Genomic DNA, 25,633 nt, shown 5'->3' on the forward strand with positions numbered 1-25,633 from the left:
CTCTAACCGGTCACCCCACTTTATTCTGGGACCTAGCAATTTACAAATTAAGTACTGGTGATACTAATAGTGTGGAAACAATGAGGAAAAAAAAGAGAAAATAAGCATTTTCCATTTCTATGAATTATAAAAAATTGTATGCAAGCGCTCAACTCTGAAAAAAATTAAATAAGATTTACTTTGCGAAAAGTAAAGAATTTGCACAAATATATTTTAAGTAAATTTGACTACTCTAATACAAAGTGCAACTCACCTGTCATTCTCAGGTAAAATCTACTTAATATTTAACTTAACACTCATGAAGAAATTAAGTAAATGTTTTATAATTTTTTTTGTTTTGTTTTAACTTTTTCAAATTACATCTTAATGGTTTAAATACATTTTAGAAATCAAATAGCATGTCCAATTAACTGAAATCCTGAAACTGATTCAGTTAAACAATTTATCAGTAATTTTACGTTTTATTCTCAAATTCCATTTTTATTCCTGTTACAATTAAAACATGGAATAACAATTGTGTAATTTCCTTAAACATCATTTTTAATGATTATTATTATTTTTATTACTGTAATTCTTATTTGTGTTATTATATTACTTTGAAAATGACACATTCTACTGTACAAAAGTGATATATTTCCGTCACAATCACATCACATTAGACCGAACCTTTATTTTGAAGGATTGATTTGAAGACGCTTGAGATTTTTTTTTTTTTTTTGTGTATGTGGGATAGAGCTGCAACTATTGATTATCTTTTCTGTAAAATAATGTGATGTGTGGGCGGAGCTAAAGAATCACAAGCACCAGTAGGCTTTTGCATTGAGAGCGTTTGGAAGTTGTGACATTAGTGTGAGGGGAAAAAAAACCATCATCCAAAACAAACCATGGCTAACAGTCAGATTCAGCCGTTTATTTATGATCCAGAATCAGATCCCGAGGCTGAAACTGAACGAGAGCAGCAGCAGCAACGACTCGCTCCGAGCGGGGCTCGAACCCGGCTCTCCGGCATGGGAGGGGACGCACTAACAAGGAGGCAGAGATATTTGAAGCAGTTTTACTCACCGCCTGCGGTTCCAACACACGATCGTGACCCTTTTTCGTTGGGATTGCATCATCCTTAAGAAATAAACGATACGCAAATCCGTCGTCAAACTGGGCCTTGTTTGTAAAACAAGCATCTTCGAAATGCAGGGAACAAACAAAAACACTTGCACAACTCCGTTGATGCTCTGTAAAAATAAACTTCATCCACTGGTCCCTTAATGCTGTTTCTCTTTTGGTAATCTGTGCAGGGTTGTCTTGCCCTGGCAACCAAAAACACACTTCTTTTGTGACATTTCGTGACGCTCTCGCTCTGATCAGTGAATGTCTGTTGTGCTCTCAGTGCTCTGCTCTATGGGAGCGCGCGCTCTTCCGGCAGAAGTGCCTTAGGACCCATATAAGGAAATTCCGCTACATCTAACGTCACACAGAGCCATACTCGAAAAAAACTTTCCGAAACTTGTGACAAACCGAAAGGAGTATTTTTGAAAAAAAAAAACTCCTTCAAACGTACAACTTAATTTTTGAAACTTTGTCCATGTTTAGCATGGGAATCCAACTCTTTAACAGTGTAAAAAACTCAGTACGCATGAAATAGCATTTCACCCCCCCCTTTAATCTAGTGTTCCTTTTTTTGATTAGCTAATTAATCCTTTGGATAACTTTACAAAAATTATAAGTACAACTTCTAACATAATATTGCAACTTTTATTAATTAATACACTAATCCACATCGCAATTTCAGTTAGTGTACAACACTATTTTATTGTATTCATCACAAATGTGACAAATTCTGTGACAATCCACATTATTTGCTTAATTCCGTTTTCATGATTGGATTCCGTGATTGCCTCCCATGTTTTTCACATCGTGGAAATCGTAGGGTCCTAAGTTTCTGAAATGTTTTATATTATTATACAGTATACATGTTTTTTGTTACGTTCTATTAAAATTCTGCTGATGTTATTTTAACTTTAAAAAGGATTTTTCTCAATGTTTATGTTTCAGACTACACCCCTCCCTGGCTACACTTGCATCAGAGTTGGTGACAGTTTTATGCTTCTGAAACGTTCTTGGACTGTTCTACAAATCCTTGCCAGGTTTTGACTTATTACACCAAAATAAGATTCTTGTTCAGAAGTTGTTTGCCATTTCTTAAAGGCTGTTTTTAGGGGAACGTACACTCCAAGCCCATGCCCATGCATTGTCATACTCATAGCACAAAGCTAGACCTAAAATGGCTGTTTGTTTTGTATTTTATATGGTCAACTTAAATTAGTTTAAATATGTCCACAGACTTCTGCAGGGTTCATTTTGCACATTGTCTTTTGTCTGTTTTGTAAATTGGTTAATTTTCTTCTCTCTTCATCTCATCTTTCTCTAACACATACAAAGACTGATTCTTCCATTTTGATTGCTTATTTATTTTTATTTTTTTGAGAAAGCATTTGAATTATTGGTTGGGCACTTAAATAAATAGTGTTCTATAAGAAATACCCCCTTGGTCTTCTCTTTTCGGTCTATTTGCTGCCACTTTTTAGTATAAATGAAATGCCAGTTTGTGAATTTGTTAAAATACAGATATTTTTAATAAAGTTAATGATTTGCAAAATTGCCAGTTCTACGGTTTAGAAAAAAAAAAAAAAACTAGAATACAGTAATGATCCTGAAAAATTACGGTACAGCGCTGGAAACCCTGCTGCCAGTATATTACTGTTAATTTACAAAAAAAGCTGTAATTCAGAAAACTGTAAAATAGCGGTACACAGCTGGAAACCCTGCTGCCAGTATATTACCGTTAATTTACAGAAAAGCTGTAATTCTGGAAACTGTAAAATTACAGTACACTGCTGGAAACCCTGCTGCCAGTATACTACCGTTAATTTACAGGACAATTTTTTTACAGTGTTCCTATTAAAATAAAGTAAATATATACAGTCATCTTCTAGAAAAACAGACCAAAAATACTGACAACGCATTCTATAAAGCATTTTATTGGATCTGCAGGATGAGTTGGTCTGTTTGCTGAAAACACCTGCCAAGACTTGCAATAGGATGTAACAAATCCTGGTTCATGGCTATGCCATTGATTTAAAGGTAACTGGCTGTTTAAACAAATGGGTTATTTCCTCTTGTTGAAATGGGAAATATATCAGGGGTGGGCAATTCTGACCCTTGAGATCCACTTTCCTGCAATGTTTAGCTCCAACCCTCAACAACAAACAAATGCATTCATCAAACATTTTCATGTGGTTTTTAACAATCATGCAAATTTATTTTATACAGAATTTTTCATTGGACTTGACATTTTTACCTAACAATCCATATCTGATTATGAAAATTTGGTAAAGGTGTATTAATAGTGCTATGATATAAGATCCTACATATCAGTACATTCAATTACACACTGAATGGTTATATCAGATTAAGACTTGTAGCCTAAGGCTTCCTTTGTTGAAGAATAAATCGTTATAGTGATTTAGGGGATATTACTGAATGTTTTCTTGTCATTAGAGATGAATTGCCAAATATGTGTAATAAAGTAGATACTGTACTCCATAACAGAGGTGTTTATTTTGAATAAGAGTTTGAAAAATATTTTTCTACAAAATTATTGTACAGCATTTCTATTGGCTAGAGTGGAACATATGCAAAACAAAGATACAAAATGGTTAAAAAGTTATATTCAAATTTATAAAATTGCATTTTGATTATCAGATGATTATGGCTGCTATTGTGCTAGTATTCAGCATAAGTGAATCGAGAAGTGCATTCTATATTGCTCCATATTGTGGCATCATTTCAGCTTCTGTTTCGAGTTTTCTCCGTTGAGAGAGGCTGAAAGGCCATTAGAATGACTGTTTTTAAGATCTCCAACCTCAGCAATTCTGTCACCCTCCAGCTTCCTCTTTCTGTATGTCTGCAGAGAAAAGCCATTTATTGTGTAAATTTCTAAGACTGGAAGCATGACAACACACACACACACACACACTGCACTAAAGCTGGGCTCACACTACAGGAGATATAGGCCGATTTATCCCCAATTTTCCCCTCCTGAGAAATGGAGAACAACTATTTGAGGATCTCAATCGGTTCCTATGTTTGGCATGGATTGTCTCGTAATGTCGGGTGTTTGCAGATCAAATCTTCCACCTCCCAATATGCTCTCACACAAATAGTGGCTGACCCGATTAATATCAAACATGTCATTACTTTCATAATAGCCAATATTCAACTGCAAAACAAGCTGCTGTACGGGTCCACTGGATAGAGGAGATAGAGAAACTGCTTGTGGAAGTTTTTGTAAAAGCTGCTTACACTCTGGCTAACATATGTAACCATTGCTGAAATGTCATTGATGATCTGCTGCATGAGATCATGTGAGGATCTCGGGCATGAAAATCTTTATAAAATCTTAGTGCGTGATGCACCATGATTTTCAGATCTTGTAGTGTGTGCGTTTAATATTTGAGGAAATTAAATTGTCAAGATTTTCCTCGTGTGTGTGCTACAACCAGATTTAATAATCGTATAGGATTTTAAAACTCCTGTAGTCTGAACCCTGCTTAAAGCATGATCCTAACCATCAATAGGCAGCATTTTAGTCAGAGTAAATTGAAAAATTACTGAAATAACCAGTGTCAAACTTAAGAGGCACCCTAAAGTCATGGTCCAATTTTCAGTTAAATATGCAGCAGAATTGCCAAGTCACCTTTACTATCAAATTTATCAGAAGCCCAAGGGTCAAAGTTCCTTTGGTCAGGCTTGGTCTGATAAGAATTTTGACTTTAATATGATAGAAAGGGGTTGCCATGATTTAGCCAAGATGTTCCTGGATCAACATCTTTTGATGATCCTGGATCACCATTCATGTCCAAAAATCTAGACTTAATCCAATCCCTACCCCTAAACATAATTTATTCCTAAAATCAGTGGGAGATGATAGCTGATTAACGAGTGTAGAAGCACCTTACCCTGATTGTAAGCCTTAAACAGATATGTTCTGAAAAGTTATATCTCTATTCTGATTGGCTGATTGGAATGTTGTTCCAGGATCAACAAGGATGTTGATCCAGAAACATGTTGTACTTGGTGAAATAACGCCTCACCGAACGGGTGGGCACTATCTTGCTGTGTTTAGCTCTTACCCTAATCACATACATCGGTCTTTTATTATCAAGTAATCCTGAATGGCCTACTTTGGTTAAATTTTAATGTTGGATTATGCCTGTTGCACACTGAGGCGCTGCGTAGGATTTAAATCAAACTTCGCTTATGAATACATACATGAAAACACGTGCAAATACACCTATAAATTACTCCCATATACATGCATACTACTGGATGTTCAAAAATAAATATATGAAATACACATGAACACTAATATGAAATCAATACCAATACATATGTTTGCAATGTATGCATATACACTTGTGAATAACTTGCGTATACATATAAACTTGATGGGCATACACCTACAAACACTCGCGTGTATGTATAAGCTCGATCCATGCATGTACACCTACACACACTCGCGCATACATATAAACTCGCTGCATACAAACACACCTGCACATACTCGCATATACATATAAACTTGATCCGTGCATATATAACTATTAAACACTCGCACATAAATATAACTCGATGCGTATGGAAGCCTATGGGTATCAATATTCAATTTGGGATGCAGGCCCGTCATCTAGGGGGGGCATCGGGGGGCAGTGCCCCCCCCCCCCAAATGACTTTTTGTGCCCCCCCCCCCCAAATGACTTTTTGTGCCCCCCTAAACATAACGCACAGAACAATTAACCAAATTTGCATTAAACGTTTGATATTGCATGTTATTGATTTAGATCATTGCGATAATGACGTTGTTTCAGCAGAACTTGGCTCAGAGGAACAGTAATCACTACAACGGTAACACTAGAAATGCATAACACATTACCTCCAGAAATGATTCAGACAATTCATTATTCAACGCATTATTACACAGAACATAATTTTAAATATAATTATATTCATAAATGACTGTTAAAACATCCCAAAACAGCACCCAAACCTTGCAAATACCTACCTCATTAATTATTCAAATACAACAGCCAATGGCAAGTCTCCAGCAGCAGACCTTTCAATATGTTATTTTTGTGTTAGTAGTTTAATTCAAATTACAATATGCAGTTTGTGTGTAAGTATATGTATATATAAATCATGCAATTCATTTAGTTAAGCATACAGTATTGTATTGTTTATACGCAATTCCTTTGCGCAGCTGAGTTGCACATTGCATGCGATCTCAGAATAAATTTTTGGCGGATTTGTACAGAAAAGCTACAGTATATAAGAAAGTGGTTTAAAGATTCGTCAGTGAAAAAGACGACTTTGACCAACACCAACGTGTGTGGAGACGACTCTGGAGCTAATGAGATGGTAGGATATCATACCTGTCAAGTATCCCGGGGGGGGGGGGGCTGCGTTAACAGCAACTTTATCTCGCTCTTATTCTAATTTATGTGCGGTGCTTAAAGCTTTGAATTTCTATGAGCATTCTTTTCTATAACTTGTTGCGGAAGTTCGGCATACTCTTTTAAAACTGTCTTTAACGAGTTCGGGACCCCATTTTTGTTGTTTTTTTGTTACTTTCTACGCCTGAGTTAAGTAGCTCGGTTGCTAAAAACATGGAGGAAGATATGGATACAGCTTCTTTTGAGGCTTCTGCAAACAGCGATACTCTAAAGGTACATAATTATGCAAGACGCTTGGAAAATACATTTGGGAGCTCTCCGGACACTCCTAGTAAGTCCCCTGCTCAGAAGAAATCTCGAAGGAACACCCCCGACACAATATCTAACTCTGTGCTGCTAACGGCAATCGAAAAGGTCAGCAAGTTACAAGAAGAGTCGTTGGTAAAACTGCAGTCCGTCGAGACCTCGGTGAAGGAAAACACCTCTTCAATCTGCAAGCTTACCTGCTCGCTTGAAGCCATGAATAAACAGGTGGATGACGTGACGGAGAAGGTGCTTTGTCTGCAATCAAAGGTGGAGATCCTCGAAAAAGAGAACAAGTCTCTCAAAAGAGAAATGCAGCGGATTGGATTGCTACAAACGCAGATGGAACCTCCGTGTAGCTGGGATACCTGAACGTGAAGGGGAAAACGTAAACATGGTTATCATTGAGCTTTTCAGGAACCTCTCTCCACACTCCGCGGAGAAACTACAGGACATGGTTGACATCGCACATAGACTTGGCCCCAAGTCTGGAAACTCCATCCTACGGCGTATCATCGTCCAGTTTTTATCCCGCACTTGCCGTGATGCAATATGGGCAGAAGCCAAACGATCTGAGCTGCTGAAACAGAAGAAAATTCGGATCCTGGAAGATCTCACTCAGGAAGACAAAGAGGCTAGAAACAAACTCTGGCCACTCGTTGAAAAGGCAAGAAAGGAAGGAAAGAAAGCTGGGTTTAATGGGCCAGTTGCTTTCTTTAACGGGAAGAGAATTTCTGTGTATGATATATAGTATACCTCTTACACTTTGATTTTTCAAAACCCGATTACAATTTATTTATTTTTATAAATATATATAATATATCTATATATATTTGTATTAACCTTTTTTATTATTATTATTATTTCATTTTTATTGTTTTTTTTTTTTTTTTTTTTTTTTTTCGGGGTCCACAACAGAGTGTGTTGACCTTCCCAAACTTTATTGGGAATTCGAGCTTTATGCTCTGCATATCTTCTAAGAAGTACTTTATTTGTCGTATCTGTTTGTAACCGTTCCATTTACTCCGAGTTGAGTTCCACTACTATTTTTAGTTCGTATTTCTCTTGTTTTTCTTTGAATGTTCAGGGGCTACGTGACTTAAATAAACGAAAAGCTTTATTTTTGTTTTGTAAATCCATGAAAAGGGATGTTTATTTTTTGCAAGAGACACACTCTTGTGTGAATGATGAAAAGTTCTGGCATACCCAGTGGGGAAGCTCTATATCTTTGTCATAACTCTAGTTCGTCAGGTGGGGTCGCTATTCTATCTGATTATGGATTTCAGGGAAAAATTGTAGAAACTCTTTCTTCAGGGATAGGAAGATGGATTATCTCAGTTGTTTTCTTGAATAACAATCTCTTTATAATGGCTAACTTATATGGGTTCAACAATTCTTCAAACAACAAAACTCTTCTTGATATTATAATCTTTAATGTAAATAATCTGAAACTTAAGTATCCCTCTGCCTTTACATTAATTGGTGGTGATTTCAATGAAGCACCAGACTTGGTTGCTGACAGATTTCCATCTAGGTCTGTGTCTAACAGTGTTAACCCCTTAATATGAAAGTTATGTAGATGTCTGAACCTGATTGATGCACATAGATATTTAAACCCCGATAGCCCCATGTTCACTTGGTTTAAATCTGATCTTTCTCAAAAATCTCGTATAGACCTGTGGCTAATATCTGACTCTTTAATTTCATATTTGACATCAGCAAAAATCTCACCCTCACCTCTAACAGATCATGCAGCTATTGATATTACTTTTTCTGATGATGAATCTAAGCAAAGAAGAAAAGTTAGCCCTGGTTACTGGAAGTTAAATTTTTCTTTTTTACTGTCTGAATCATATTGTCAGCAAATTAGGGAAATTGCAGAGAGTGTGAAGTCTCAGGCTAATATCTCGGCCACATCTAAATGGGAGCAATTTAAATATGAATGCAGAAAATTCTCCGTAAAATTTGGAAAAAATAGAGCATCTGTTAAAAATAAAGAAGTTACAGATTTAATTAGAAAGATGAGCCAAATTTTAATGAATCCCATCCAGGGAGAAGATGTCAAGCAATCTCTTTATACTTTACAAAGCAGGCTGGATGATTTATTTTTAGAGAAAGCAAGAGGCACTTTCATTAGATCGAGAGCTAAATGGCTCGAGTTTGGGGAAAAAAACTCTGCTTACTTTTTCAACCTAGAGAAAAAACGTGGAAGTAATAAGAGGATCTCCTCTCTAAATATTAATAATTCACTATCTAATGACCCCTCCATGATCTCGTCTCATGTTTCTAATTTTTATCAAAATGTATACACTTCTTCATTCGATCTTGTTGCTTCATCTTTATTTTTCCAAAAGGTTCATTCTGTGATTCCTAAAATTAATGACCACAATAAAGAACTTTGTGAGGAACCCTTTACTATAGATGATCTTTATAACATAGTAAAAAGAATGCCACACAATAAATCTCCAGGGCCAGATGGGCTCCCATTTGAATTTTTTAAAGTCTTTTGGGACTCTATTACGTGTCTTCTTTACGAAGCCCTTATTGAGTGTATAAACAATGGTGAATTGGCAGAATCAATGAAACAAGGTCTCATTTGTCTTATACCTAAGCCTAATAAGGATCCCAATATTTTGGATAATTGGCACCCGATCACCCTTTTGAACTCTGATTATAAATTATTAGCTTCTGTATATGCTGAAAAGCTAAAGTCTTGCTTAGCAGACATCATTTCTAACACTCAGTCTGGTTTTCTAAAAGGTAGACACATCTCTAACAATATCAGATTAATTATAGATATTTTAGATTATTCCGAATCTATAAATAAAGATGCATTCATTTTGTTTATCAACTTTTATAAAGCATTCAATAGTGTTGAGCATTCCTTTATTTTTGAAGCCCTTCATCAGTTTGGTTTTGGTAGATCCTTTATTAACGCGATTCGTACTCTATATAACGGTATTAATAGCTGTGTCTCCTTAGCTTCCGGCACTTCTCCCCGGTTTTCGGTGGGTCAAGGTATTCGCCAGGGATGCCCCATCTCTCCTTTTCTTTTTCTATTAGCCGCCGAGCTGTTAAGTTTGCATATAAAACACTACAATATTGAAGGTATAAATATTGAAGGGAATACATTGATAATTTGTCAGTTCGCTGATGACGCTTGTCTTTTTCTTAATAATGATTCACAAGTTTCTGTTGCCTTCAATTAATTTATTATTTTCTCCAAAGCTTCAGGATTAGTAGTAAATCCCCCAAAAAAGTGAAATTTTATATATTCACGACTGTTATGATCCAGATGGGGATCGAACTCCGGTATGTGGTGTGTATAACCTTGGCACTAACCACTGCTCCACTGAAGCAGGTCTAACCCAGATGCAGAGGAAATAACCAAGAGGCTCAGAGTCTGACTCCTAAAGTTCTATACTCAAAACAAAAAAAACTCTGTCCTTAAATGTCAGGCAAGAGAGAAGTCCAAAGCAACACTCAACAGAAGACAACTAAATTCTCTAACCAAAAATCCTTGGCAGCATCACAGTCAAAAAGACTTTAGGACTGAACAAGAACAATAGTCAGTGAGGCATTTAAATAGGGTGTGCAATTAGCAAAGAATCAATACAGGTGTGCTACAAGTCTCTAATAAAGAGGTGATCTGGGGTTGAAAGTACGCCATCCAGTGGTGAAACCAGGGAAACTCAGGCAGAACATTACAGAACCCCCTCTTTTTGGAACGGCTCCTGACGTTCCCAACAGCTGGGGTCGGGTGGAGCCGAATGAAGTCCTTAATAAGACTCTTGTCCAGTATGTGGCGAGAATGGACCCAAGACCGCTCCTCTGGCCCAAATCCCTCCCAGTCCACAAGGTACTGACGTCTTCCACGAACCAGCCGAGAGTCCAGTAGCCGCCGGACAGTGTATGCCGGCTGGTCATCGATGATGCATGGTGCTGGGGGTGGCCTGGTGGCAGGAAACAGAGGGCTCTATTTAACATGCTTGAAAGGTGAAACATGAAAGGTGGGATGAACACGTAAGGACTTGGGTAGCAGAAGCCGGTATGAAACAGGATTTACTTTCCTTATAACCTTGAATGGTCCTATGAACCTTGGAGCCAATTTTTTTGACTCAACTTTGAGGGGAAGGTCCTTGCTTGAAAGCCAGACTTTCTGCCCTGGACGCAGAGTTGGTGCTGGTCTGCGCCGACGGTTGGCCCGTTGCTGTTGTAGCTGTGAAGCCTTAAGAAGCGCAGCCCGGGCCCTCCTCCATACCCTGAGACAGCGTTGAAACAGATGTTGGGCAGCTGGGACTCCCACCTCAGACTCCTGCTCAGAAAACAGAGGAGGTTGAAACCCATATTGACACTCAAAAGGTGACATACCCGTTGAGGAATGGCGAAGAGTATTGTGTGCGAATTCCGCCCAAATTAGGTGTTTACTCCAGGACGCTGGGTTGGATGAGACCAGGCATCTCAAAGTTGTCTCAATCTGTTGATTAGTTCGTTCCGTCTGTCCATTAGACTGGGGATGAAACCCTGATGATAGACTGGATGTAGCTCCAATCAGCTGGCAGAAGGCCTTCCAGAACCTGGAAGCAAACTGGGGACCACGGTCTGACACAACATCTTGGGGAAAACCATGCAACCTAAACACATGCTGCAAAACAATCTCAGCAGTTTGTGGAGCCGAAGGAAGTTTTGGGAGTGGTACAAGGTGGCAAGCCTTTGAAAATCTATCCACCACTACCAGGATCACTTTGTTACCTTGTGAAGGTGGTAGGTCCGTTACAATGACCATAGAAATATGTGACCATGGCCGAGCAGGAACAGGGAGGGGTAGCAGGAGACCATGTGGGCGGGATCTGGAATCCTTATGCTGAGCACAAACTGAGCAGGCAGCCACATAGGCTCTGATGTCTTCAGCCACCCTAGGACACCAGAAACGTCTGCCAATGAATTCTAGGGTCCTACTAGATCCTGGGTGGCATGTAATTGATGAGGAATGTCCCCACTGCAAAACATCAGACCGCACTGCTTTAGGTACAAAGAGACGGCCTGGAGGTCCATTACCTGGGTCAGCCTCCTGCTGCTGTGCCTCTCTGACGATGGACTCTATTCCCCATCTGACTGGTGCCACAATCTTGGAGGGGGGGATGATCCTTACTGGGCTTGAGGTCATGTTGGGTGGGTCAAACTGCCTAGAAAGAGCATAAGGCTTTTGATTCTTTGATCCTGGTCGAAAGGAGAGAACAAAATCAAATCGGTTAAAGAATAAAGCCCATCGGGCCTGGCGAGAGTTAAGTCTCTTGGCTTCTTGGATATAGTCTAGATTCTTGTGATCGGTCCATACTACAAAGGAGTGTTTGGCTCCCTCCAACCAGTGCCTCCATTCCTCCAATGATAGTTTGACCGCTAACAACTCCCTGTTACTATATCATAATTTCTTTCCGCAGATGAGAGCTTGTGTGAAAAGAAAGCACATGGATGTAACCTGCTGTCTTTTATGGCTCGCTGGGAAACAGCTCCTACTCCTACCTCTGAAGCATCCACCTCCACTATGAAGGGTAACTCAGGGTCTGGAATAGTAAGCATGGGTGCTGAGGTGAATCTGTCTTTCAGTTTGCAGAAAGCCTTTTCAGCCTCATCTGTCCACTGGAAACCCTTAACACTCTTCCTAGTTAGAGCCGTAAGTGGAGCAGCTATCGCACTGAAATTTCTAATGAACTTTCGATAGAAATTGGAAAAGCCAAGAAAACGTTGTACCTGCTTGGCGGAGGTGGGCTGAGGCCAATCTCTAACTGCTTGGGTCTTTGCAGGGTCCATCTGGATCTGTCCTTTAGACACAATGAAACCCAAAAAGGAAACCTTTTGAACATGAAACTCACTCTTCTCCAGTTTGACAAAGAGATGGTTTCTCAGGAGTTGCTGGAGGACCAGGCGAACATGCTGCACGTGTTCCTGGGGGTTCTTGGAAAAGATAAGAATGTCATCCAAGTATACAAATACAAATCTGTTTAGCATGTCTCTTAGCACATCATTAATCAAAGTCTGAAATACCGCAGGAGCATTTACCAAACCAAAAGGCATAACTTGATACTCATAATGGCCAGTGGGTGTATTAAAAGCAGTCTTCCATTCATCACCAGTACGGATGCGGACCAGATGATATGCGTTGCAAAGGTCCAGTTTAGTAAATATAGTAGCCCCCTGGAGTAACTCAAAGGCAGTAGACATTAATGGAAGAGGATAGCGGTTCTTTATGGTAATCTTATGAAGGCCCCTGTAATCTATACAAGGTCGGAGCCCACCATCCTTCTTAGCAACAAAAAAGAAACCAGCTCCAGCTGGTGATGTTGAGGAGCGAATAAAGCCAGATGCCAGAGACGCCTGTATGTAATCCTCCATGGCCTTCCTCTCTGGTGCCGAAAGGGAAAACAATCTCCCTCTTGGTGGGCACGTACCAGGCAACAAGTCGATGGAACAATCGTACGGTCTGTGCGGTGGCAAAGACAAAGCCTTCTCTTTACTGAATACCTCTAACAGGTCTGCATAGTCTAGGGGAACACATGAAAACTCTGGAGAAGTCCTTGGTAACTGTAGAGCAGTCATTAACCAGCTGGGGGTAGCCTGAAGTAACTCGGGAGAAACAGAAATTCCAAGAGATGATGCAGAGAGACACTTATCACAGTCAGACCCCCATTTGAGAATGTTACTGGAGGGCCAGTCTATCTGGGGATTATGAAGGACCAGCCAAGGGAACCCCAGAATTAAAGGGAATTCTGGTGACTTGATTACATAAAACTGTATAGTTTCTAGGTGACCCCCAATCCGGAGATATAAAGGAATAGAGCGCAGACTCACCTGTCCAGACCCCAGAGGCCTCCCATCTAGTGCAGTGATAGTCAGGGGGTCATCAAGGTTGGTGAGAGGTGCTTTAAGACGTCTGGCGACTTCCAAATCCATAAAGTTACCAGCTGCCCCAGAGTCTATGAATGCCTTTAGAGGATGTGACTGATCTTTCCATAAAAGATGAGTATTCACGAGAGCCCCAGAAGAAATTGAGTGGGGAGAGGTTGCTTCTCTCGTCACAGTCCTCCCTTCCCTGGACAAGAGTTGGCTTTTCCCGAAAGATTTGGGCAGGAAGCTCGAAAGTGGCCAGACTCACCACAATACAGGCAGCACCTCTCTTTCATCCTGCGGTCCCGCTTGGAACGGGTGAGCCGTGACCGGCCCAGCTGCATTGGTTCCTCAGTGCATGTTACATACGTGGCAGGGAGGTCAGGAGACATGAGGGGTGCCAAGGATCTTTGACTGGGGACATTTCTAGAAGTTTCAGTGCGCTCTCTACGCCTCTCTCTAAGGCGATTGTCTAGTCTAATGGCCATATCAATCAGGGATTCTAGGTCTGTCACAGGGTCCCGGGCTGCCAGTTCGTCCTTAATATCATCAGCCAGCGCCCAAGTGAATGCCACAGTTAGTGCCTCTTGGTTCCAGCCACTCTCCATAGCTAGAGTTCGAAATTCCACAGCTAGTTCAGCAACACTTTGAGAACCCTGGGTCAACTGAAGTAGGCGGCTAGCAGCCTCACGTCCACACACAGGATGATCAAACACTCGCCTCATCTCCTCCATAAAGCGCCTGTAATCTGAACAAACTACTGGTTGTGGAGACTGCTCCCACAAGGCAGTTGCCCAGGCAAGGGCTTTCCCAGATAAAAGAGTAATAATATAAGCCACTTTACTACGTGCTGTTGGGAATCTATTTGGCTGCAATTCAAAGTTCAAGGAGCACTGGGTGAGGAAGCCCTTACATCTGCCGGGGCTTCCATTATACCTTTCAGGATGAGGAAGGTGGACATCTGAACCTTGCACTGCAGTGATAGGAGGTGCTGGTGGGACCTGGGGTTGAGACTCAGCCTCCTGCTGTTGGTTTGAAAGAGACTGAAGATGTTGTAGGATCTCTGTGATCGCCTGACCCAGTTTTGAAACCGCCACCTCTTGTTGTGCAAGTACTTGTTCGTGTCGTTCCATGGTGGCTGCCTGGCTTGAAACAGCAGCAAGGATTCAAGGCTCTGCATTTGATAAAGGTTGGTTCTCCTCTGCTGGGCTCGTATCCATTGTTCAGTCCTACTGTTATGATCCAGATGGGGATCGAACTCAAGGTATGTGGTGTGTATAACCTTGGCACTAACCACTGCTCCACTGAAGCAGGTCTAACCCAGATGCAGAGGAAATAACCAAGAGGCTCAGAGTCTGACTCCTAAAGTTCTTTACTCAAAACAAAAAAAACTCTGTCCTTAAATGTCAGACAAGAGAGAAGTTCAAAGCAACACTCAACAGAAGACAGCTAAATTCTCTAACCGAAAATCCTTGGCAGCATCACAGTCAAAAAGACTTTAGGACTGAACAAGAACAATAGTCAGTGAGGCATTTAAATAGGGTGTGCAATTAGCAAAGAATCAATACAGGTGTGCTACAAGTCTCTAATAAAGAGGTGATCTGGGGTTGAAAGTACGCCATCCAGTGGTGAAACCAGGGAAACTCAGGCAGAACATTACACACGATTCCAATAAAAATTCTGTTCATGGTATTCTTGTAAAGCGTCATGTAAAATATCTAGGGGTTGATATCTGCAAATCTGATTCAGACAGTCTCCATCACAACTTTCAGCCAAGGATCACAACTTTCATCCTTTCCTGACTAAGGCTGAGGGCATTTCACGCCTAGTTTATCCTGCTTTTTCCCTTTATGTTGATCAAAAAACAGTTAAAATGATTAACTCTCTGCTATTCCGTTTTATTTGGAAAAATAAGACCGAATATGTTCAAAGGAATCTATAATAAGAAACTATAAGGAGGGTGGTGTTAATGCTTTAGATTTTAATATAATTAACCAGACTTTCAAAATTAATTGGATCAAGAATTGTTTGTCTAATAACGAGTTACCCTGGTTTTGGATCCCTAATCTAGTCTTCAAACTTTTATCTTTTTTGTTTCTGATTTGTTTAATGCTGATGGGGACCTTCTTTCCTTTCCGGACTTTGTGTCTTTCAAAGGTGCAACAATCTCACTAAGAGATTTTAATAAGGTGACTAAAAGTATACTGTAGGAGCCATAGGAGCCAGCCATATGATATTTATGTTTAAGTTAATTTAGTGACCCCTGCTGGTGAATTATGATATTGTGGTCTTGAAAGGCCTTGGAACAGAATGAGTTAAATTGCACACCTGTGCCAATTAGTGGCAGACAAAGGAGTTTGAACTTGATGTTGGAAATGAATGGACGCCAGCAGGCATATGGTTTTCAATTTATTTACTTGTGGATTATTTATCAGTTAAATCACATTTTATTTTTTACTGGAATAAACCAAGAATCTATTGAAACCCCTGAGGCGTCTGAAGTGACTTACTGGAAGGCACTACATAGTTGAAAACCACTGCTATTGGAAAGTTTGATTCAAGGACTTCTAGGAATACTTGAAAGACTGGGAGCAGCGTTCTCTAAAGTTTGTGAGTAAACCGCTGAATTGGACCGGGCCGCTGAGCTCTTACAATGACTTTGAACATGAGCCAACGTGTTTACACCATAAACATAAATTGATCTCATTGATGTGTTGAACTTTGGAGTTGATCCTTGAAAAATGTCTGACGAAGAGACTGTAGAGCAGGATTCGTCTGAAGAAAAACAACTGTTTAAGTTAATTGCAACACGAAGGGGAAAGCTTGGTGTTTTAACACGCAAACGAAATGAAATTAACAGTCTTATTGAAGCAGGACAGGACAAAGAAACTGTCAGGAGACAAGTTAACTCGTTTGATGGATTTTTTGCTGAGTTTATTAGTTTACAAGCAACTGTACAACAATTAATAAAAGATGAATATGAAAAGGAGGCTGATGATTTAGACTGGTACCAACCCAAATATCACCTTTTCAAAAGCTTCTTAGATGATGTCACGAACTGGCTCGAGGTTGATCAAGATGATGATAATGAGAAAGACGAGCAGGACGATATTGGTACTGTTAAGCCCCAAGATAGCGCATCTCAAGTAGCGCACAGTGTCACGCATAGCTGCAAAGCGACAAGCGCTCTCAGTGGCGCATCACGAGAATCTCTCACGCATCTAAAGGCTGAAGCAGAATGCGCGGCTATTAGAGCAAAGGCACAGGCTTTGAATAATAAACTTGACCTTGATATTGAAGAAGCAAATATTATTGCAAAATTAAAGGCACGAAGAGAGAAAATGGTCATAGATTCCGAACTGGCTGCCGCAGAGGCAAGGGTTAAAGTATTCAGTGAAGCTGAAGAACAACGTTCAATGTCGGGCGAATATAAATACGGTACACCGACCGAATATAACCTCCCTGCAACAGCACAAAGACCAATGAAATCCAAGAGAGAAGGATCAGCCCCTCGAAGTGACCCTAGGCAAACTTTAGGTGCACAACAAAATGAAAACTCGAGCGTTTCAGTGCCAATAGAAAGAGCGATTCACCCAAATGGCTATGACAATAACGTCACTGATATTTTAAAAAGTCAAACTCAAATCACTGAAATGTTAGTGAAACAACAAACACTTTCTCTTCTGCCAGATAGAGAAATTCCCATATTCGATGGTGATGTTCTTCAATATAGGACATTCATCAAAGCATTTGAGCAATGTGTTGAGAGTAAAACTACAAATATGGATGACAGGCTATATTACTTACAACAGTATACAAGAAACCAGCCCAGAAACCTTGTCAGTAGCTTCATGCATATGGATCCTACCGTTGCATATAAGGAAGCTAAAAGGCAGCTCGAATACCATTTTGGAAACTGCTATAAAATAGCATCTGCTTACATGAATAAAGCCTTAAACTGGTCAACCATCAAACCAGAGGATGGAAATGGGTTGCAATCATATGCTCTATTTTTACATAGCTGCTACAATACAATGCAAGACATTGATGGATTAAAAGAGCTTGAAAGTTCCACTAATTTAAGACTCATTGTGTCTAAACTCCCATATAAGCTGCGAGATAAATGGCGAGCAAATGTGTGTAGCATGCAAGATAACAAACACAGAGCAACATTCAAAGACTTAATAGACTTTATTGATAGACAGTCCAGAGCAATGCTTGATCCAATATTTGGTGACATCCACATCTCAATGGAGAGCAAAATAACGTCAAGACCTAAACCACAAAAACCTATCACCAAACCTAGTGGGAGGACCAGCTTTGCCACTACAGTTGCTCAAGCATCTGAAATAAAAAAGAACGAGTCACAAAATGAACACAAACGGAATGCAAATAAGTGTTACCTTGAAAGACCTTGCTTATTTTGTGAAAGAAATCACACATTTGAAAATTGTGAAAAGTTTAAGTCCAAACCAAATAGTGAGAAAATAGAATTCCTGAAAACAAGCGGGATGTGCTTTGGTTGTCTAACAAAGGGACACGTTAGCAAAACATGCAAAAATAGAATGAAATGTGAAACATGTTCTCTGTCTCATCCAACTATCCTTCACATTCATACTGGTAAAGTAAAAGATGTAATTAAAGATGACTGCATTGTAACTGGAAACAAACCATTGAGTAGTGCCATGGTATCCGTAGAAGATGATGAACTAATGGAGGTCGGTCAATCAAAACAGTGCACTCTTGCTATTGTGCCAGTGAAAGTAAAGGTCTCAAATTCTGACAAAGTCATAAATACTCATGCATTTCTGGATCCTGGTAGCTCAGCTACATTTTGTACTGACTCACTGAAAGGAAAGTTAAACGTCTCTGGTGAAAACACCACAATACTCTTGTGTACAATGGGACAGGAGAAAAGTGTCCACAGCAGTATAGTCTCTGGCCTTGAAGTCCGCAATATGGAAGGCCTGCTGTATCATAAACTCCCAGAAGTTTATACTCAAACAAAATTACCAGTTTCAAAACGACACATACCAACACAAAAATCACTAGAGAAATGGAAATACTTACATGAGGTGAAGATTCCACAATTGGATGCTGACATTGAGTTGTTAATAGGCACAAATGCTGCAAAGCTTATGGAGCCATGGAAGGTGATAAACAGTAGAGGTAATGGGCCATATGCTGTTAACACACCCTTAGGATGGGTCGTCAACGGGCTCATGCAAGAAACAACATGTCAAATGCAAGGAAGTCACTCATGTATTGTAGTTAATCGCATATCTGTAGCAGATTTGAATGACTTGTTGATTAAACAGTATCATCAGGATTTTCCAGAACTTGCAGCTGAGGAGAAATCAGATGTCAGTCGAAGACAAAAGGTTCATGTCTATGATGGAAAGTTCAAAGGAACTGAGAAATGGGCATTATTACTTACCGTTACCTTTTAAAGAAAATGACGTAATGATGCCAAACAACTACCAACAGGCACAGCAACGTGTTATGTCTCTGAAAAGAAAATTTGACAAGAATGAACGATATCATAGAGAGTATACTGCATTTCTAGAAGGAATGCTTGAAAAAGGTCACGCAGAAGCGGTGCCAGTTGATGAACTGGAAACACAAAGTGGAAAGGTGTGGTACATTCCACATCATGGAGTGCACCATCCAAAGAAGGGCTCCCTAAGAGTTGTATTCGATTGCTCTGCATCCTTCCAGGGAACATCCTTGAATAGCAAATTAATACAAGGTCCAAATCTCACCAGTAATCTGGTAGGTGTCTTGTTGCGTTTCCGCCAGGAGCCAATCGCCCTTATGGCAGATGTGGAAAGCATGTTTCACCAGGTAAGAGTTATGGAGAAGCATGTGGACTTTTTGCGCTTTCTATGGTGGCCAAATGGTGACACAGGATTACCTTTGAAAAAACACAGAATGACAGTGCATTTATTTGGGGCAACATCTTCACCAAGTTGTGCAAGTTTTGCCCTCAGACAAGCTGCCGAAGATTTCAAAGATCTCTTTTCGCCAGAAACGGTGGAAACAATTAAGCAAGATTTTTATGTAGATGATTGCTTGAAATCAGTGCCCACTGAAACTGATGCTGTGATGTTGCTAAAAGAGCTTGAAAAGGCTTGCTCAATGGGAGGCTTTCGTTTGCACAAGTGGATAAGTAACAGCAGAACAGTACTAATGTCCATCCCACAGGCAGCCAGAGCAAAGGAGGTCAAAGACCTTGACTTGGAATCCAATGATCTTCCTACAGAAAGAACCCTTGGCATACAATGGCACATAGAAAGAGACAAACTCACTTTCGCAGTGAGCCTGAAACAGCAGCCATATACTCGAAGAGGAATACTGTCCATCATATCCTCAGTATACGATCCTCTTGGCTTTATCTGTCCATTCGTCCTCACTGCTAAGAACATTCTGCAAGATCTTTGCAAGCTCAATTTCGCCTGGGACAAAGACCTACCAGACCACTACATAGAGATGTGGCGTGAATGGATGGCAGGTCTAAGTTGCATTGGGGAGCTCAGTGTCAACAGATGTCTCAAGCCAAAGAGCTTTGGTCCAATAACATCTGCACAACTACACCACTTTAGTGACGCGTCTGAAAGTGGTTATGGCTGTGTCACGTACCTTCGTCTCACAAATTCAAAACTTGAAGTGCACACCTCATTTATAATGGGGAAATCACGAGTTGCACCACTGAAACATACTACAATGCCAAGAATGGAACTCACTGCAGCAGTTCTTGCGGTAAGAATGGATAGAATGATCAAAGCAGAGTTACAACTTGCTCTTGAGAACTCCATTTTCTGGACAGATAGTACATCAACATTGAAGTACATTCAGAATGAGAACAAAAGATTTAAAACATTCGTGGCCAATAGAGTGAACACAATCAGAGAATTTACCAAGGTAAAACAATGGAGATACATAAACACTAAACAAAATCCAGCAGATTGTGCATCTCGTGGTCTCAAGGCCAGTGCTCTTCTGAATTCAAAGGCTTGGCTAAATGGTCCAGAATTCCTCAAATGTCATGAATCTGAATGGACAAATTCCGACATTTTCACACAAACGCATGAAGGTGATGAGGATGCTGATGTGGAAGTGAAGAAGGACGTTCTCATCATGAACTTAATTGTAAAGGAAGAACAAAATCCTACTCATACATTCATACACTATCACTCAAATTGGAACAATCTAACCAGAGCAGTAGCTTGGTTACTTAAGCTAAAGGACGTTCTCTTGCAACTAAGTCACAAACGAAAGGAAATACTTACCAACACAAGTAAGAACTCAAATGCAGAGAAAAAATGTCTGATGGAAAGAAAAATGCAAATCGTCAAAAAATGTATGAATGTACAGCAGATTACTTTAGAAGATGTCAAAAGAGCAGAAAATGCAATCGTACGTTTTACACAAATGGAGGCATTTCCAGAAGAAATCGAAACCTTGCAAAAAGAAAACACTCACGTCAGTCGTCAGAGCCACATTCGTAAGCTTGATCCTATTCTGCAAGATGGTATACTTCGTACAGGAGGGAGATTAAGCAAAATGGCTATGCCAGAGGACCAAAAACATCCTATGATTCTTCCAAAACACCATCATGTGTCCAAACTGGTGTTGAAACACATTCATGAACAACTTGGCCACTGTGGAAGGAATCACATGTTAGCCAAGCTGCGACAGCAATACTGGATTCCAGCAGCAAATTCCCTTGCTAGAAAAATACGGTCTGAGTGTGTGTTCTGCAAACGCTTACATTCAAACCTAGGAGAACAAAAAATGGCAGACTTGCCAAAAGAAAGAATAACACCAGATTTACCACCATTTACCTTTGTTGGAGCAGACTTCTTTGGTCCAATTGTAGTAAAAAGAGGACGCAGTGAAGTGAAAAGATATGGTGTCATCTTTACCTGTTTCACAACTCGAGCAATACATTTGGAAATAGCCAATTCACTTGACACTGATTCATGCATCAATGCAATCCGCAGATTCATATGCAGACGAGGGCAAGTGCGTCAAATAAGATCTGACAATGGAACTAACCTGACATCAGCTGACTCTGAACTAAAGAAGGCCATAAAAGAGTGGAACCAAAACCACAAACTCCAAGTTGCTCTGCAACAAAAGGGCATAGAATGGATTTTCAACCCACCTGCCGCTTCACACTTTGGAGGAGTATGGGAGAGGTTAATAAAACAGGTCAAACAAACACTTCTATCACTAACAAAGGATCAAATTCTAGATGATGAATCTCTTCTCACTTTCATCTGTGAGGTAGAAGCCATAATGAATAGTCGCCCACTTACTACAAATCCGGATAGTCCAAATGACCTTGAACCTTTAACGCCCAACCACCTTTTACTTCTTAAAGGGCAACCTACATTACCACCTGGCTTATTTCAGAAATCAGACACGTATAGTAGACGTAGATGGAAGCAAATACAATACTTAGCTGATATATTTTGGAAAAGATGGGTTAGAGAATATCTTCCAAACCTACAAGAGAGACAGAAATGGTTTAAAAAGAAAAGAAACTATGCAAATGGTGACATTGTGTTAATTGCAGACCCTACTGCCCCTAGGGGATCTTGGATGTTAGGGAAGGTTATTGACACAAAGAAAGATTCAAAGGGAATTGTTCGTAGTTTGACTTTAAAAACAAAGACAAGTGTTATAGACAGACCAATTACAAAGGTTTGTTTATTGATGGAAAATGACATGTAGATATGAATGACCAATGTATATGTGATGATTACTTTACCTTGTAAGAACTTTCATTGTTCATTGTTGAATGAACTGAAAAATTTGATATTTTATTTGAAACAAACGTTTATGTATTGTATACGTGTGAATGATTCTGATTATTGATGATTTGACAAATTTATCTTTTCTGTGTATATTATAATGTATGGCTCCATGTTTTCTGTTTAGTTATTATTGTACCTATATAGCCGGTAGCAATAAGAGGGCCGGTGTGTAGGAGCCATAGGAGCCAGCCATATGATATTTATGTTTAAGTTAATTTAGTGACCCCTGCTGGTGAATTATGATATTGTGGTCTTGAAAGGCCTTGGAACAGAATGAGTTAAATTGCACACCTGTGCCAATTAGTGGCAGACAAAGGAGTTTGAACTTGATGTTGGAAATGAATGGACGCCAGCAGGCATATGGTTTTCAATTTATTTACTTGTGGATTATTTATCAGTTAAATCACATTTTATTTTTTACTGGAATAAACCAAGAATCTATTGAAACCCCTGAGGCGTCTGAAGTGACTTACTGGAAGGCACTACATATACCTGTCAGTTTAAAAACTTTGTTTAAAGCGCATTTATGTTATGGCTCTGTAAACAACTATTTTCCTACACTTGCAGTTAATGGTGTTTATTTATTTGATAAAAAATGCAATAGAATAGAGAATAGAATAGAATAGAATAGCCTTTTATTGTCATTGCACTGTGAAGGTACAACGAAACTAGGGCTGCTCCCTCACCCATCAAGATACATAAAAACAACATACATAAAACTATGGCAGACAAACAAACAATATTCACTCATAAATGTAATAATTTAATATAAACAGTAATAAATATGTGCAAAATAGTATAAAAAGTATATATATACACCTATGTCTTCCTAACATTTTTCATATACATAGCAGCTAATAAAAATCTTTGATTATTTATAGTTATTTTAAAAACAAGAGAATGCAAAAGTACTTGACTTATTGCCTTGGGGCGATTAAGAATTAATTTCCTTTAAGAGTTTGTGTGTGTAAAACCATGAGTATTTGCAGTTCGTATAGCCCAGGGGAAAAAACTGTTTGTCATCCTACTAGAATGTGATTTGGTTGACCTGTACCGTCTCCCTGAGGGCAGCAGATCAAACAAGCGGTAGGCAGGGTGTGAGAAATCAGTAGTGATGGCTTTGGTTCTTCTGAGACAGCAGGATGTGGATATGTTTTCCAGGCTGGGCAGAGGACAGCCAATTATCTTCTGGGCAGTGTTAATGACCCTCTGCACTGCTTTTCTATCCTGCATACCAAACGCTTAAACAATATGTGAATATGCTCACCACAGAGGAGTTATAGAAAGCCAGCAGCAGCTTTGTGTCCATATTGTTCTTTCTGAGGACAGGTAAGAAGTGTAGCCGCTGCTGGGCCTTCTTAACCAGGGCCCTGATGTTGTGGGTCCACGAGTAGTCAGAAGAGATGTAGGTGCCCAGAAACTTAAAGTTGGTGACAATTTCCACCTGGGCTCCATTTATGAGGAGGGGGGTGTAATCCTGTCTGTGCTTCCTGAAGTCCAGAATTAACTTTTGTTTTTGAAATATTTAAAGTCAGGTTATTTTCTGAGCACCAGCGCGGTAAAACCTTCACCTCTGCCCTATAAGCTGACTCATCCCCATTAAAAATAAATCCAACCACTGTGGTGTCATCAGCATATTTTATAATATGGTTAGTTGGATAAATTGGAGAGCAATCATAGGTGTACAGTCCATACAGCAGTGGGCTCAAAACGCAGCCTTGAGGAGAGCCAGTACTCAGCGTTAGTGTGGAGGATTGATGTGGGCCGAATCTCACGGATTGTGGACGGCTCGTTAGAAAGTTTTTAATCCAGTTACAGGTGGAGAGGGGGATCTGCAGCTGTAACAGTTTACTGTGAAGAATATCCGGAATAATTGTGTTAAAAGCTGAGCAATAGTCCACGAAGAGCATCCTTACATAGCTGTTCTTGTTCTCCAGATGGCTCAGCGCTGTATGAAGTGTAAGGGCGATAGCATCCTCTGTGGACCTGTTTGCCCGATAGGCAAACTGGTAGGGGTCGAAGAAAGGGGGTAGGCAGTCTCTAATGTGCTGGGAGACTGATCGCTCCAGGCACTTCATAATTACAGACGTCAGAGCGATGGGTCTATAGTCATTTAAGGTGTCTATGGCTGGTTTTTTGGGAATGGGAATAATAATGGAGGCCTTCAGACATGTGGGAATAGTGGCATGTGTCAGGGAGAGATTGAAAAGTTTTGTGAGGATCCCTGCCAGCTGGTCTGCACATGCTTTAACCACCGCTCCTGGGATGCCATCTGGACCAGCAGCTTTTCTCTCAGGTACTTCCTAACCTCATGCTCCTGAAGAGAGAGAGATGAACCGCTGGAGCCGGGTGGGAGGGGCAGTGACTGCCGATGTATGGTATTGGTCTCAAACCGGGCAAAGAAGCTGTTTAGCTCCTCCACCAGGATGCTGCTGCTGGAGGATGTAGAGGGGGGGTGGCCTTTATAGTTGGTTAAGGCCTGTATACCCCTCCACATCTGTCGCGGGTTATTATCAGTCAGATGACCCTCTACTTGCCCCTTATAAGAATCCTTGGCCTGCTTAATACCCCTCCTCAGGTCCGCCCTGGCAGTGAAGTATAGAGCTCTGTCTCCTGTCTTGAAGGCCAGGTTACGGGCTCTGATCAGAGTCTGGACTTCACTTGTCATCCAGGGCTTCCTGTTTGGGAAGATCCGTATAGGTCTTTCCTCTGTGACGTTTCCAATACAACACTTGATGTAAAAGAGGACAGACTCAGTGTGTGTGTCCAGGTTCTGATCTTCAAAAATACTCCATTCTGTGCATGCGAAGCAGTCTTGCAGCTGAATGAGTGCCTTTTCGGGCCAGGCTGTGATGGTCTGTATGGCTGGTTTTGTTTGTCTCCTGAGGGGGGTGTAGGCTGGGGAGAGAAGCAGAGAGAGGTGGTCTGACTGTCCGAGGTGGGGGAGGGGAGATGCTCTGTAGGTATTTTTAATGTTGGAGTAAACATGATCTAAGATGTTTTCTCCCCTAGTAGCACACTTGACATGCTGATAAAATTTGGGGAGAACAGTCTTAAGGCGAGCTTTATTAAAGTCCCCTGCAATGATATGAACGCCGTGCGGATGAGCCATCTGTT

General features: G+C 40.3%; 1 protein-coding gene across 2 annotated transcripts in view; it reads right to left on the bottom strand.

The window, feature by feature from the left end:
* Window positions 1-3,017: 3,017 nt before the first annotated feature.
* Window positions 3,018-25,633, bottom strand: part of elovl2 (ELOVL fatty acid elongase 2) — a 92,828-nt gene continuing 70,212 nt past the window's right edge. For both annotated transcript variants that reach the window (XM_026265249.1, XM_026265251.1), the window contains one exon: window positions 3,018-3,961. In XM_026265249.1, the coding sequence (XP_026121034.1) occupies window positions 3,839-3,961 (123 nt within the window). In that variant the 3' untranslated portion in view covers window positions 3,018-3,838. The remainder of the gene's footprint in view (window positions 3,962-25,633) is intronic.

The sequence above is a fragment of the Carassius auratus genome, unplaced genomic scaffold (genome assembly GCF_003368295.1).
Source record: "Carassius auratus strain Wakin unplaced genomic scaffold, ASM336829v1 scaf_tig00217313, whole genome shotgun sequence".
NCBI lineage: Eukaryota > Metazoa > Chordata > Actinopteri > Cypriniformes > Cyprinidae > Carassius > Carassius auratus.